This window comes from Benincasa hispida, chromosome 11 (assembly GCF_027475165.1).
Source record: "Benincasa hispida cultivar pf3 chromosome 11, pf3_genome.v1.1, whole genome shotgun sequence".
Lineage (NCBI taxonomy): Eukaryota > Viridiplantae > Streptophyta > Magnoliopsida > Cucurbitales > Cucurbitaceae > Benincasa > Benincasa hispida.
This window is the reverse complement of record NC_143488.1, coordinates 15,101,612-15,118,029: the sequence shown is the minus strand read 5'-3', so window position 1 is coordinate 15,118,029 and position 16,418 is coordinate 15,101,612. Positions and strand designations below refer to the sequence as shown.

The following is a 16,418-nucleotide window of genomic DNA, read 5'->3' as shown; positions in this document are numbered from 1 at the left end:
CCCAAATCTTTCCACCTTCATTTCCACGATAATTGCTGCGAATGAGTACCACCCATCACTCGCCATTGGTGATGACCAATCCAACACTACCACCACCACTATCAATCACCACATGGCTCAAAGACTATCAATCAGGACCAGTGGTTAATTCACCAATGATCTGAATTGAAACGAGGGATTGGGAACTGGGCCTGACAACTAGTGATCAGTGACTAGGATTGGAACTGACAATTGGTGACCTGTAACCACTGCGTCGATAAGTAGTCAGTGACTAAGATTGGAACCAGTGATTAATGGATACCAATTGAGACAAAAAAAAAAAAAAAAAAAAAAAATCAATGACTTGTGACCACTCCAGTGATGGCCAATGGTCATTGGTCCCTGTCTCGATCCTTTGCCCTTAGTCATTGCTTATCGATCCTCAATCTCAATCACCATAGGGGTCGTTGGTCACCGATCCCAATTGGTTGGCCAACTAGTCCTCAGTCTCAATGGTTGGACATCAATCATCGACGAGTGAGACTAGAGATCGAAGATCGTAATCAGAGACTAAGACCAACAACTGCCAGTTTGGGACTGAGACCAATGTAACACAAATTTTTGTATAACAATAGATGCAAGCAAGGTTCAAGTCCATGTCCCCATTACCAGTTCCCCGGCAACAGCGCCATAAACTTGTAACACAAATTTTTGTATAACAATAGATGCAAGCAAGGTTCAAGTCCATGTACCTGTTACCAGTTCCCCGGCAACGGCGTCATAAACTTGTTGACATAAAATGTGATGCAAGAATAGAATGCGAGATATAAGGTACAAGCCTATGTCCCCATTACCAGTTCCCCAGCAATGACGCCATAAACTTATAATGCAAATTTTTGTATAATAATAGATGCAAGCAAGATTCAAGTCCATGTCCCCGTTACCATTTCCTCGGCAACGGCGCCATAAACTTGTAACGCAAATTTTTGTATAACAATAGATGCAAGCAAGGTTCAAGTTCATGTCCCCGTTACCAGTTCCTCGGCAACAGTGCCATAAACTTGTAACGCAAATTTTTGTATAACAATAGATGCAAGTAAGATTCAAGTCCATGTCCCCATTACCAGTTCGCCAGCAACGACGCCATAAACTTGTAATGCAAATTTTTGTATAACAATAGATGCAAGCAAGGTTCAAGTCCATATCCCCGTTACCAATTCCCCGACAACGGCGCCATAAACTTGTAACGCAAATTTTTGTATAATAATAGATGCAAGTAAGGTTCAAGTCCATATCCCCGTTACCAGTTCCCCGACAACGGCGCCATAAACTTGTAACGCAAATTTTTGTATAACAATAGATGCAAGCAAGGTTCAAGTCCATGTCCCCATTACTAGTTCCCTGGTAACGATGCCATAAACTTGTTGACATAAAATGCAATGCAAGAATAGAATGCGAGATACAAGGTACAAACCTATGTCCCCGTTACCAGTTCCCCGGCAACAGCACCAGAAACTTGTAACGCAATTTTTTGTATAACAATAGATGCAAGCAAGGTTCAAGTCCATGTCCCCACTACCAGTTCCCCAGAAACGACACCATAAACTTGTAACGCAAATTTGTATAACAATAGATGCAAGCAAGGTTCAAGTCCATGTCCCCATTACCAGTTCCCCGGCAATGGCGCCATAAACTTGTAATGCAAATTTTTGTATAATAATAGATGCAAGCAAAGGTTCAAGTCTATGTCCCCATTACCAGTTCCCCGACAACGGCGCCATAAACTTGTTGACATAAAATGCGATGCAAGAATAGAATACGAGATACAAGGTACAAGCCTATGTCCCCGTTACTAGTTCCCCGGTAATGGCGCCATAAACTTGTAACGCAAATTTTTGTATAACAATAGATGCAAGCAAGGTTCAAGTCCATTTCCCCCATTACCAGTTCCCCGGCACGGCGCCATAAACTTGTTGACATAAAATACGATGCAAGAATAGAATACGAGATACAAGGTACAAGCCTATGTCCCCATTACCAGTTCCTCGGCAACGGCGCATAAACTTGTAATGCAAATTTTTGTATAACAATAGATACAAGCAAGGTTCAAGTCCATGTCCCCGTTACCAGTTCCCCGGCAACGACGCCATAAACTTGTAAAGCAATAACCTCAAACAGTCCCTGTGTTCGACCTCGGATTACACCGGAAAACTTGTGGTGGAATTATACTTGGTTCCACGCGAGGAAACTTGTGACAACGCATAGTATACTACAAGATTCTCATAAATAAGGCATATCTAGAAGTAGTATCGCATACAGATAATAAAGTCATCATTCATTCATGCGTTGTATGGCATAAGATTAGAATACATTTTAACCAACATCAAGTTTATGGCGCCGTTGTCGGGGAATTGGTAACGGGGACATAGGCTTGTACCTTGTATCTCGCATTCTATTCTTGCATCGCATTTTATGTCAACAAGTTTATGGCACCGTTGTCGGGGAACTGGTAACGGGGACATGGACTTGAACCTTGCTTGCATTTATTGTTATACAAAAAATTGCATTACAAGTTTATGGCACCGTTGCCGGGAAACTGGTAATGGGGACATGGACTTGAACCTTATTTGCATCTATTGTTATACAAAAATTTGCATTACAACCAACAATCAACATTAGCAACCATTAACATTTTAAGTTATTAGTTCATAGTGTTTAATAGTCCTTTATAGTAATTTATCATTGATTAATGTCAAAAAGTGCATGTTTTTACCATATATTTTAGTAAATTTTTATAATAAAAAGATACTTTATGTGATATTTTGACCTCAAGGATGTCCTAAATTAGATAAAATGAGCAATCACATTTCTTTAGATTGTCTAAAACGTGTTTTTTTTTAGTGATTTAGGTTACCTTTATGAGCTTTTATACTGATTTTTGTACTATTTTGCAAATCTTGACTTCACTGCGACTGCATCAGAAAGCCTTAATTTTCCAAATTTGTGCCCATCATTCAAGTTACCATTTCCTTAATCAAAGTTGTTATTCAACGCCTAAAATGATGGGTGAACATCCAGAGCATGATTTTAGGTTATTCCTCAACTACCTTGGCCTATAAAAGGAGAGGAAGCTTATCTTTTCAAGGATAAACTCTCCATCGAACTCCATCCACCCTCCACAAATTCAGAAATTCAGTCAACCCTTGGCCAAAATCCATCTTTCTTTCTGGTTAGCAAGTTTCAAAAACAAAAGTCCTGATGAGCACTCTAGGTTAATCACCTGAGGAAAGGAAAGATTGGGGGAGTGAAAGATTGCCACAAAGTCGTGTTTAATCATATTTCCAACATTTCTTCTAATTTCTCTTTTCATTTTTCTATCTTTATTTTTTCATCCATTGAACATTTATCTTATAATCATGATTTATGATCTAATGAAATACATTCATTTGTTCTTAATCATGAGCAAAATTCTCTAGAGGTTAAATTATGTTAATACCCTAGGGTTTTATGACTTGAGAAATGCTTATGTTTCATAACTCTTTAACTTTTGCATTTCCTTTGTTGAGTTCATCGAAAAGTATTGTTAAGTTAAACTGATCACTTAATTTAGCAATCTAGTGAACTCCTAATGTTGAGAAGGTTAGGATATAAACTGATGTCACAAAAGAGTATGAGACTAAGAGTCTAGAAATAGGACTACCACATTGACTTAGAAATACGGGACATCATAGGATAAAGAAATTGCATGTGAATTAATCTAAGATACAATTAACCATAGAAATATTGGCATTAGTTGCTTAGGGCTTCTAAAGGAACTTGATACAAGACCGAATTGAGAGATTTTTTATCCGTGTTAAGTCACTATTTTTGGTATGATGCGGCCGCATTGCCCACTGCCCTTTTGGTTGAAACATAACTGTGTCTCTGTTCAACATTCCTTATTTACTGCTTTTGTCAACATTCAACCTTAAAATCATTTATTTAATGGTCATCCCTGGGTTTGCATCAAAAAACTCTTTCTTAGAAAAATTGAATTGTATAAACAATCTTGTGGGATTCGATTCTTGGAATACTTTAATATTTATTACTTCATGGACAATTTATGCTTGCACTTAGACCATATCCATTCTCATTCTTATCACTCGTATGCGTTTGGTCGATCAATCATCAGTAGAAATAGACGCTCTAGAGTAAACCAAACAAATTTTTGTATAAAAATATTTTTGAGAAAATGTGACCAAACATATGAATATTCAATTATAAACAATTTTCTAAAAATGTTTAAAGGAAAATTCATTATTATTAAACATTTTTTTAAAAATTAAATGTTTAAATATAGATCTCACATTTATTTTACCAAAAATTAAAATCTATGATAATAAATTTGTAACTCATATGTCAATTTATATTACAAAAGGTTGAATTCTCACTAACCATTAACTTTTGCATGAAATTTACCCACCACAAAATTTCTCCACTAATTTTGTAGGGACGATGCTTTTGAGTTGGAGTTTTGGTTCAAGTAGACCCTTTCTTGAGAGAAATAAACAAGTGGGTGAAGTGATACATAAAACAATATAAAATGGATAGTGTTCTCAAATTATTTAGAAATTGACAATTAATGCATTGTTGGGTAACCATTTTGTTTTTTGTTTTTGTTTTAAAAAATTAAGCCTATAGACACTACTTTCAACCTTTAAATTTCTTCATTTGTTATCTATCTTTTATCAATGGTTTAAAAAATAAATAAAAAATTGAAAACTAAAAAAAGTAGCTTTTAAAAATTTGTTTTTATTTTTAAAATTTGGCTAAGAATTCAACCATTATACTTAGGAAAGATGCAAATCATGGTAAGAAATGGAGAGGAAATAGACTTAATTTTGAAAAACAAAAACAGAAAACAAAATAGTTACCAAACGGAGCCTAAATAACATCATTTTTATTATGAAACCCTTCATATTGAACAAAACTTTAAAAACTCTAAAACTAGTTTGAAATCAAACCAAAGAAAGTGAAAATCCAATTAAGTTAACAACAAAATATTGTCAACAAGAGCATAGCTCAACTGACATAATGTTCATACTATCAACCTCGAGGTATGAGATTCGATTCCCCCATCCCACACTTTAATTATAATACCTTTGCAAAAAAAAAAAAAAAAAAAAAAAAAAAAAAAAAAAAAAGAATATCTCAAGACAAGGAGGATCATCTCTTGTTTGAGGGTTGAGTCACACCAGTAATAGTACATTGATAGAGTCAAGCTTGAATGATTCTAAGCACGCAACCTACACTACATAGAAGCAAAGAAACTTACCTCGGTGTAAAAAATGAAGCTCAAACGTTTCAAAAAATAGTTACATTTGTTATCTTTTTTTTCTTATATCTCTTCATATTAAAATGCTCTTTTGGTCCTTAAAGTTTGAGGTTAATATCTATTTAGTTTCTAAAGTTTTAAAAGAGACACTTTAGTCCTTAAGGTTTGAGAAATGTTTTCTCCGATTTAATTTGACCATTGATTGACTGACGAAAAAATGACGTAGCATGTTGAACGGGCAAATTTTAAATGAGGTGACAATTTTTACTAATTATATATATTACTTTCTTAGATTAGGTGGATTTTACTCTTTATATATTTTTATTGTTTTTCCTTCTCTCTTTCCCCTCTCTCCTCTCCATCTATTTTGATTGTTCTTTCACCATGGCCGCCCAATCTTTCAAAGGTAAGGCCTCCATAGACCCTTTTGGCTCCTCAAATTCTATGCGTGCATTAGGTTTCTTAAAAATATATATTTATTGTTTGATTGTATACCCTTGAAAATAAATTCTGATATTAGGTTTTTTTTAGTGTTTTGCATATATATTTATTATTTAAAAAAAGAGACCATTTATTATGGAGTTATTATGTTTTCTATTGTGCAAGTGCCAAGAAAAACTAAAAGAAAATGTCTAATTTCAATCTTGAAAAAAAAAATCAGCTCAATTTTAATTTTGAATTAGCAAAAAGGAGGCCATTCAAAATAAAGTTGGAAATAAGAATTAAAATTTATAAGAAAAAAGATAATGTCGAAAACCGATAACCAAATCGATATTAAACCAAACTAAATAAAAATCGATCTATTAGTTTTTTCTTTATTGGACATCGATATGAAAATCTTCTTTATAACTGATTGGTTTGGATTGATTCTTGTTTGATCTCAAAACCGACAAAACTGAATCAACTATCACTCCTATAAAACACACACATATAATATAATTTTATCCATTATCTATTTTGTAATTTTTAAATTTCATGTTAGATATTTACTATTTAAATTTAATTAAAAGTATATTAATTTAAAATTTTATGTTCTCAAGATTTTTATATATCTCAAACTAGTGTAACCTGAAAAGAAAATAAATATAGACTTAAAACTGAAAATACATTCAAAAGACACCATAAATTTGAAAATATTTGTTTTCAATCATCCAAAAATTTCCAACTATGCAAGAGTTAAAGTCTTTGTTCCTTAAATGTTCTTTAATTACTCTCTATACTTAATTAACTTTTTTTTTAATTTAGACAAAATATAGGGTTCAATTTCAATCCCAACATTTTTTATTGTGATTCCTTCATTTGTATCAATATCACTTTCTATTAGTCCTTATTTACCATCAATTTATCGTAGAGACTATTCGAATTTATTCAAATTTCATGAATTAGTGTTGTTTTTTTAATCCAATCAAATAAACATCAACTTTAAATTTCATGTATAAGTCTATCTTAACTTAAATTGAACATCCCGTTTAGTAATTATTTCGATTGTGTTTTTTGATTTTTAAAAATTAAGTCGATTTTCTCTTAATTTCTTATAATAGTTTTATCTTTCTTGAGTAAAAGAGTTGAATTCTTAACTATTTTTTTTTAAAAAAAAAATAAGTTTTTTTTAGTTTTTTAAACTTCAATAAAAATTAAATAGATAACAATGGGAATAAATAAGATTTAAAAAAAAATAAAAATTGATTACTAAACTGAAGATAAATAATTAGATTTAGCGAAGAGAATAATAAAAGACATTGGAAAGTGGAAAAATTGCAGGTTGGGTCCATTTCCCATGATTGTTGATTTACAACGGCTATATGAATCGTACAATTAGATTTGCACTTTGGTCCCTATATGGGGGATGCCTTTGTAATTTTATAAAAGTGCCAATGCAGAAAGCACTCATAATTTCTCTTGAAAGATTTCCCACTCACAATCTTTTGGTATTGTGATTTTCATTTGGAAAGTATTGTTGGATTGAAAAATATTTATGTATCTTCACCCTCATCTAATCAAATTATTCAATCATAATTTGTCATATGAAAAATCTTTTTTTATATATATTTTAATATGATGTAAGTGATGATGTTCTGAGTGCACTCAAATATTTTTCTTATCCATTATCCTTTTTTACACAAAAAAAATCATTGCTTAAAATACATTCTTCGACTTTAAAATTTATTCAACTTTAGTCCTATATTTTCAAATATTTAATTATAATGCCTATACTTTTAACAAATCTTAAAATTTAGTTTTTGCTGTTAATTTATTGTTAGTTTTTCTAAAACTTTTGATTATCTACAAACCTTTAATTTCTACTATAAATTTTGGAAATATGTTTCCAATGTATCTTTATGCATGAAAATTACTATTATTATTTAACCAATTTTGATAAAAAGATAAATAATTTTTAATGATTAAATTTAAGGTCATTGTTTTAAATGGTAAAACTGCTGAAAATATTTACAAATATAGCAAAATGTCATTATTTATCAGTGATAAACCGCGATCGACATCTATCATAAAGATCGATAGATCACGATATGTGTTTATCATAGTCTATCATGGTCTATCACTGGTAAATAGTGACATTTTGCTATATATGTAAATAAGTTTATTCATTTTCTTTTATTTGAAAACAACTCTTAAATTTAAGATTTTTTTAAAGTATAAATTTCAAAATATATAGATTAAAATGATATTTTTATCTATTCTCGAATCACTTTCTTCCATATTCACAGAATAAAAAATATAACTTATTTTTTCCTCCAAACAGGGAAAAAAATGAAGAGCTTTCTATTTTATTTCAAATAGATAAATTTCAAGCAAACTTATCAACTACAATGTGATAGGTCTATTTTCAATTCATAATTTTACAAAAATTTCAAGTACTTGGAAGTTAAAATCATGATTCTATAAAAACACTTGACAGACCTTAAAAGATAAATAGAAAAAAGAAAAGAACAATGGACAAAAAATAGAATGTATTCTATAAAAATAGTTTATTTGTTGTTAAAAAAGAATGTTTCTCATATTGTGTCATATTAATCAACTTTGTTAAATAGACTTACCACAATTTACTCAATCTATTGTTTTTGTTGATAAAGATTACCCAAAACCATGATGGTAGGTAATTAAAAGTTTATAAAGTTTGGAATCTAGATAGACATAATCATAAAAGTTTAAAGATTAAATTAATAAGATACTTCAAACATAGTCTAATGGATAAGACACCAATTATCATTAAATAGCTTATTTAATTTTTCACACGCAATCGTTGTACACTAAAAAAAACTAAATTTATAGTTCAATCAACAATTTTATTTTATTTTAAAGAAAAAACTCATCTAAAAATATCCATTAATTAAATTATATTTTTCAAAAATATAATTATTTAAAATAACAAAATTACTTGAAATATTTTCAAATATAGCAAAATTTCATTATAGACATGAAATTCTGCTCTATTTAGAAATAAGTTGGTTCATTTTTCTATATTTAAAAACAACTTCAAAAAATTAGATAGACTAAAATTTTATTAACTAAATGTTAAAGGGTCATTAATTTTTTTTTTTCACTAAAACATTTAGATTTGAGTTCATGTCACTTGGAAGCATAAAAAGTTCAATTCGTCAATCATTAAAACTCAACCTGTCTAATTCTACTGACATTAAAGTTTATGCTTTCAATTTTGAAGTTAAAGGTTTAATTATCCCACTTCACATGTTGTAAAATAATAATAACCTAACAAAACTTACAAAGAATTTAGTTCAACGATAATTGATATGATTTTTTTCTCTAAAAATTGAAAGTTCGATCCTTTCCTCGTTCCGTTATACTAAAAAAAAATGGAAAAAACAAACAAAACCCAACGAAACTTACATTTTATGTCCAAATATGTTGACATTGATTTTTGGAAAGGCCTAATTGTAGGGACCAATGGTTGATTACCTAAAAGTTTAGAACATATTTTCACATTTATAAAATTGAAAATGATTGTAATCAAAAGTGTCTTTTCCTTCCTTTCTTTCTTTTTGATATAAATACCATATAATCTCTCTCTTATTATTCATAAAATCGGAATAATTATTACTGACACAAAAACTTACATAAAATCTTTAATATATTATAACATTATTATCACATTGGTCATACTTTGACCAAAACGACGGCGTTTGCTGTAGTCTTTTCCATCATTACCGTTGCCATTCTCTGTTCTTCTCCATTATTTTTCAAACCCCATTTTCTAACCGTTTAAACTCCATTTTCTTTCACTCAAGAACATTCACACATCATCAAATTCAATTCAATCCTCTCGGTTCTTGAAAACCCATTTCCAATTCCTTAATTCCTCCCCAATGATCCCAAATAATCTCCTTCTTTTTGCCCTTTTCCTCCTCTTCACTCCCCCAAGAACAGAGTGTATCGGTTTCGATTTCAGTTCTTTCAACATCAGGAACCTCACTCTCCTCGGCGATTCCCACCTCCGCGACGGTGTTATCGGCCTCACCAAGGAGCTCGGAGTCCCTTCCTCAAGCGCCGGTACCGTAATTTACAACAAACCAATCGGATTTTACGACGCCGATGCTAACATCACTGCCTCTTTCTCTACAAGATTCTCTTTCTCCATCACCAACATTAACCCCACTTCCTCCGGCGACGGCCTTTCCTTTTTCCTCTCCCCCGATAATCAGACTCTCGGTAGTCCAGGGGGGTATCTGGGTCTCGTCAATTCCTCCCAATTGACCAAGAACAAGTTTCTCGCGGTTGAATTTGATACACGGCTTGATTCTGTCTTCAATGATCCTAATGCCCATCATGTTGGATTCGACATTGAGAGCTTGATTTCGATCAAGACGGCTAATCCTGCTTCTCAAGGTATTAATCTCAAGAGTGGGAAGTCGATTACGGCTTGGATTGAGTACAAGAATGAGGAATATAGGTTGAGGGTTTTCTTGAGTAATTCTAGTGTGAAGCCTTCCAAGGCGCTTCTCGACGTCGGTGTCGATCTTTCGAGCTATCTTAAGGAGGTTATGTTTGTCGGGTTTTCGGGTTCGACGGAAGGGAGTACTGAGCTTCATTTGATTGAGAATTGGAGTTTTAATACTTCTGGGTTTGTTCCTGTTAGGCCTAGATTTAACCCTCATAATGTTTCTGATAGCACTGTGATTGTTTCTCCTAATATTTCTATATCTGATTCTGGTAATGGTCATCACAGTAGGCTCGGGTTGGGTCTCGGAATTGCCGGACCGGCTTTCTTTTGTGCTGTGATTGCTGTGTTTGGTTTCTTTTCACTTAGGAAATGGAGGAAGATTAAGACTCAGAAAAACATCAAGGCAGAGCTTTTGACAGGTCCTAGAGAGTTTAGTTACAGAGAACTAAAGACAGCCACAAAAGGATTTCATTCCAGTAGGATCATTGGCAATGGGGCTTTTGGGACTGTCTATAAAGCTTTTTGCATCTCATCAGGAACCATTTCGGCGGTTAAAAGATCGAAGCATTCCCACGAAGGGAAGACCGAGTTCCTAGCCGAGTTGTCGATCATAGCTCGGTTGAGGCACAAAAATTTGGTTCAGCTCCAAGGTTGGTGTGTTGAGAAAGGTGAATTGCTTCTTGTTTACGACTTTATGCCAAATGGGAGCCTTGATAGGCTGCTTTACCAGGAAACTGGAGAAGCTAGCTTGTTAAACTGGCCTCATAGATACAACATTGCTGTTGGATTGGCATCTGTGATGACATATCTACATCAGGAATGTGAGCAGCAAGTCATCCACAGAGATATAAAGACGGGTAACGTACTGCTGGATGGGAACTTCAATGCGAGACTGGGCGATTTTGGATTGGCAAAGCTCATGGATCACGACAAGAGCCCCGTTTCGACTCTAACTGCAGGAACAATGGGATACCTTGCACCTGAGTATCTTCAATATGGGAAAGCGACTGAGAAAACTGATGTCTTCAGCTACGGTGTGGTTATCCTTGAAGTGGCATGTGGGAGGAGGCCGATCGAAAGAGAAGCGGGTACTCAAAAGATGGTAAATCTGGTAGATTGGGTTTGGGGATTGCATTCTCAAGGCAAGATCATTGAAGCAGCTGATAAAAGGTTGAATGGGGAGTTCAGGGAAGAAGAAATGAGGAAGCTCTTACTTGTCGGATTGAGCTGTGCAAACCCAGATAGCTCGGTGAGACCTTCGATGAGGAAGGTCCTGCAGATTCTGAACAATGAGGCAGAGCCAGTGTTCGTGCCGAAAATGAAGCCTAGTCTTACATTTTCTTGTGGCTTTTCACTGACTGTGGATGACATTATAATAGAGGAAGAAGGTGGAGGAAAGTGGGAATCTTCAAAGACAACCATTGTCCAAATAGACTGAAAGTAACTTTTGTTAGTTTTTCTTGCGCCTGATTGTTAAATTCTTTTATTGGTTTATCACACTTGTATTGCCATTTTGTACTCTTCAAGTATCTAGAAACTGAGGGGAGTTCAATACAATCTATTTGAACTCTATTTGTGGTTTCTGCTCAATTATCCCACTGCTATAAATTAGGCTTTCATTTCCAAAAACATACAATATACAATGCCAATTTGCAAAATAAAAAAAAATCGATACAATTTTAGTGTTTCGAGTGAGTTTACATTGAAAAACAAAAAATCCATACATTTTCAGTAAACTATGGTAGTCAGTGCTGTTGCTTAGATCATTTGCTCCCATCCCCTTCCCCTGTATTTCAGTAGTTTCATTCAACATGTTGTGGCTTCATGCATTTGGCTCTTTTCTGCCTCAGATTTTATCGACGCCGTCTTACAGTTAATCCCAACTGCCTCTGCCTGATCGGCAAACAAGAGTTTAGAAATGGGAGAGCTGCAAATTTTCTTGTATGCTTCATAGCCTGCAGCATGAGTAGTCCTAGCTTCAAAAAGTTCGGTGAGAGGATGCAAAACTGATATTGGATCATCGTGCCTCTCCAAGTTCTCCTTTAGGTTGAGAAATTCGGAAACCATTTCTGGCTTTGCAAACTGCACAAACATAGCACTTTCATCTAAATGGTAGACACTAACGACGTTCATCACGCCAAAGGCTTTATACATGCAGTCTTCGATCTTCCTTGCATTAAATTTGGTGGGAAATCCCCAGATCAGAACAATGTTCTCGAACAATATATTTGCTTGATGCTTTTTCGATGTATTAGACCTCAAAGACCCAGTCACTCGTTTACCGGTGCTCAGATCAATAATATCTCCACTGGCCCAACTCAAATACAGATGGTTGACGTGCTGCTGCAATTTCTCGTTGTCAACCAAATTTTCAGAAGGTGAACGAAGTGCAAAATCAATTCCTATAAGATTACATGCTTGAGCAAATACACATCCTGTCATAAAAGCATCGTACCCAGCTTCATGTTTATCTCCAGAGTTCCAGTTGGAGGATCTGTATAGAGATTGTAATAAAACACAAAGATGCAATGAGATTTTAATAAATTTAAATCAGTTATCAGTCTTTACCTTCAGTTTCTAAATAATGCCAGGATGTCACAATAGATCCCTTTGTTTTTCAAGAAAACAACAATGGTATATAGAAAATACTAGCGAACCACATATGCCAGGAAAAACCTAACTTAGATCATCTTTTTAATATGTACATAAATTAATTATTTGAAAACGTAGAAATAAAACACAGATGCAATGAGATTTCAATAAATTTAATTCAGTGTTTACCTTCAGTTTCTAAATCATGCCAGGATGTCACAAAATGGATACTTGTGTTCTCCAAGAAAACAACAATGTACATATCAGCACAGACGTATACCATTACACAAAAATGATCAGAAATTCAATATTCATGTTGGCAAGTTAGAATTTGACCCTGAGTTTCGGCCATGTTCAATATAGAAAATACTAGTCATTCACATATGCCAGGAAAAACCTATACCTCAAATCATCTACTTGAACCTCGACTTGCACACCAGATTTGAAGGTAGGATACCTCTGAAAGCTAGAGGCAAGATGCGGGCATAATAAGCCAAATGCAGAGGATAGAGATGTGCTGGACTTCTTCATCCGTAGTTGAAGAATGTTATCACCATTTAAAAGAATTTTGGTATCCATGATGTATGGAAAATGTTCTCCAATAGAAGAGACAAATTCCTCAGCAGTTGAAGGAAGAGAGCCTATAAATTTTGTGTGTATGTGAGCAATATCTGGTCCAAAAATAGATGTGTCAGTTGGAAATTTAATGTTCATTAGTTATTGCCTATGAAACTAATGCTGAATACCTTACCAAGGAAGCAATTATGACCAATGATCAACTTCTTTTCCGATGAAAGGAGATCAATAACATGACGAAACCCAATTGCAGATTGGATCTTCATTTCAGCTGCTTCCTTCTGATCGCTGTTTACCTCTTGCTGCATTAATTATTACAATTCATTATAGGCCATTAGGTGCTGTAACTTTTTAAATGCTTTTTACTTCTATATCTCTCTCCCAAAAGCACAAAGCGTAACAACAAGGCTGTAGACCTCACATATTGTTTTCCACTACTGCTGACAAAATACATAACATTATAGATTTTCACAACAAAATTTCAGAAAGCTAACTTCCAGAACTTAGTTTATGCTCTAAAACATCTAATAAGCACGGATGTAAATTTAAAAGTTAGAAAGAAAAGTAACCAAGTCAAGATATTTGTCTTCATTTCAACTCCCTCACTTGCTAGTTTCTAGTCCAAGTTCTGTGATGCCATGAAGGGGAAGTGTCTTACCATGAGCAGCTCTTTATCGTCTCTAGAATCCACGTACACGACTAAGTGTTGTAGATTAGCATCACCATCATCCACGACAACAAAACAGAGATCCTCAAAATGCTTCTTAATTACCTGCATGTGTTCACCTCCACATGATCGTCACTTCAAGAAATAACATCAAGTTATCTAGAACAAAGGACATTGAATCATTAATATTCAAACAGTTCAAATTAACTAACACGCTGCCAACCATAAATAAGATTTGATGAATAAGTAGCAAAATATTGGATCAGAAAAATATTTATGTCAAAGGCAGTTTCTTAACATGACAAACAAAAGAAACAAGTACAAAACATCTAGCAACTGCAAAATATGACCATCTTCTTAGAATAATAAAATCACATTTCCCTCTACTCTTGTTTCCATTATATTTCATTCTCCATTTTAAGTAAGCACACATATTTGTGCATCAAAGTTTAAAATTGATGTAAAATATGTAATGCAGATTTATCATCACGCGAAAGATATATGGAAAGTTTCTTCCCTTTATCGAGGGAAAACATTTCTATCTTACCAGCCGAATCAATCTTGTCTGATGAGAGGTGAAATCACTCAAAGTAAGAGCAGGACGCATCTTGAAGAAAATTGTTTGAAATTGTCGTTTGTAATCATTTGAGCCTTCCTGGGCTTGAAACTCCATGTTTCTTTCAGATAGTAATCTGTCCCGCCATTCACGTAATCTGTTTTTCATTCTTTCCTTGAATAAAACATCAGCAATGCCAATTCTCTTCTTATCCTTAATATTAGTCACCTTAGAAGATGCATCTGACATTTCATCCCTGTATGCAAAATTCAGGCGTTTACGTGCTGCATCTTCTTGTGCTCTGGACAAATAAGATATTCCTGAGATTAATTACAATTCAAGTTCTCAAAATCTGAGAGGACCAAAAGAGTAGAACAATGAAATGACTAAAAGTAAACGATTATGGTTGGCAATCAGACTGAATAATCGTGTAAAATGAATTCTATGCAGTCTCTGTACCCTGAAGAAAAATTGTATGTCCATCAAGTCAAGGAGAAACATGAAAACAAAACTACCTTCATGTATGCAAGTGTTGAAATCAAACTGGTATTTAGCCAAGAATTCCATGGAGGCTGTCTGGCAGAGGAACTCGGAAGAATGACCATCAACTTGAATTTCATGGCGTGGGAAAACAAAAAAGTTATGCCTGCAACTCAAACAGCGAGATAAAGTCAAATTCCTGGAAAATAAACCATTTCGCCATCACTGTAAGCTGGCAATACTGCATGGTTCACACGAAATGTCGCAGTATTTAAACGAAATCCAATCAAACGAAGAAGAAAAACAATTACGGGTGAGCGACGAATGAGTTTTTGGCAGAGTCCCAGCGGAATGGGCAGACGCCGAATTGAACAACAGCGAACTTCTCGGCAGAGTCCTTGACCTTGAGGTAGCGAATATCGAAGCGATCGAACTCGAAGGATTCGCGCCAAGGGGCGCTGGTGATTCCGGTCATTTCGAGGTCGATGGCAACGAAGTCCGCAGCTCGGACATGGTCCCGAAGTTCAGATAGCGCAGCTTCGAAGTTCAACTTGGTCACATTCTTGAGGGGAAAGCTAGAGTTTGAGGCGGTGGTCGGAGCAGTAACGGCGGCGGAGGAGTACGTTGCAGTTCTGATGAAGCATAGAAGCCGCGGGAGAGCCCAAGGAGGGCGATATGGATTCATCGCGGAGTCTACCGGGGGATTTGCATCACAGAGGCTTAAGGGTAAAGAGACGATGATGAAACGGAGCCGACTTGTCGTTTCAGCCTACACAGGCTACGGATCTGAAACGACGTGTCGAACTTTCCTTTTTATTTTTATACTTTTTGAGAAATTTTCCATTTTTATAAGGGTTCTTTTTAACCATGTAAATTTATGTCTCGATTTTTTATTGCTTTATCATGTCTGTCCATTTTTTATTATCAATTTCTTAACATCATTACATAGTTGAGTAGAGAATGATCTTTTTTTAGTACAATTAAAAGTAAGGAGATTTGAACCACAGATCCACGATTACTAACACACTTGTGTGTCAGTTTGGTTATGTTTGATTTGGCGAAAATGACTATTTGGTTAAGAGAATTTTGTTATATTTAGAATCAATTGAATATAAGATTTGAGTTAGGAGTGATTTATGTTGTTTTGGACGGAATGAAACAAAATGATAGATTGTATTAATTTTATTTGGAATTATCTTTTTAGTTGTTGCTAAGGAACAAAATAGTAGATTGTCTTATGAACCACTATTATGAGTTATTATGAGTTAATATGGATCCCTCAAAGCATATGTTGGAAAATTTTTATTTGATAAGTTAGATAATTAAATTATTGTCG

At 34.2% G+C, this 16,418-nt stretch overlaps 2 protein-coding genes across 3 annotated transcripts; one reads left to right on the top strand and one right to left on the bottom strand.

Moving 5' to 3' along the window:
* The first annotated feature begins 9,511 nt into the window (after positions 1-9,511).
* Positions 9,512-11,792, top strand: LOC120090926 (Concanavalin A-like lectin protein kinase family protein). Its single transcript, XM_039048619.2, has one exon. It carries the CDS (start codon positions 9,637-9,639, stop codon positions 11,647-11,649), a length of 2,013 nt encoding a protein of 670 aa, XP_038904547.1. The 5' UTR covers positions 9,512-9,636; the 3' UTR covers positions 11,650-11,792.
* An 18-nt stretch (positions 11,793-11,810) lies between these two features.
* AHG2 (Polynucleotidyl transferase, ribonuclease H-like superfamily protein) lies at positions 11,811-16,002 on the bottom strand. Of its 2 annotated transcripts, none has more exons than XM_039048616.2 (7): positions 15,394-16,002; positions 15,118-15,248; positions 14,594-14,922; positions 14,038-14,151; positions 13,555-13,681; positions 13,207-13,474; positions 11,811-12,705 (listed from the first exon to the last, which is right to left on the bottom strand). In XM_039048616.2, exons 1-7 carry the CDS (start codon positions 15,765-15,767, stop codon positions 12,018-12,020), a joined length of 2,031 nt encoding a protein of 676 aa, XP_038904544.1. In that variant the 5' UTR covers positions 15,768-16,002; the 3' UTR covers positions 11,811-12,017. The 2 variants fall into 2 exon arrangements, with proteins under 2 accessions (XP_038904544.1, XP_038904545.1); XM_039048617.2 differs by having other exon boundaries at positions 13,261-13,474.
* Positions 16,003-16,418: the final 416 nt, after the last annotated feature.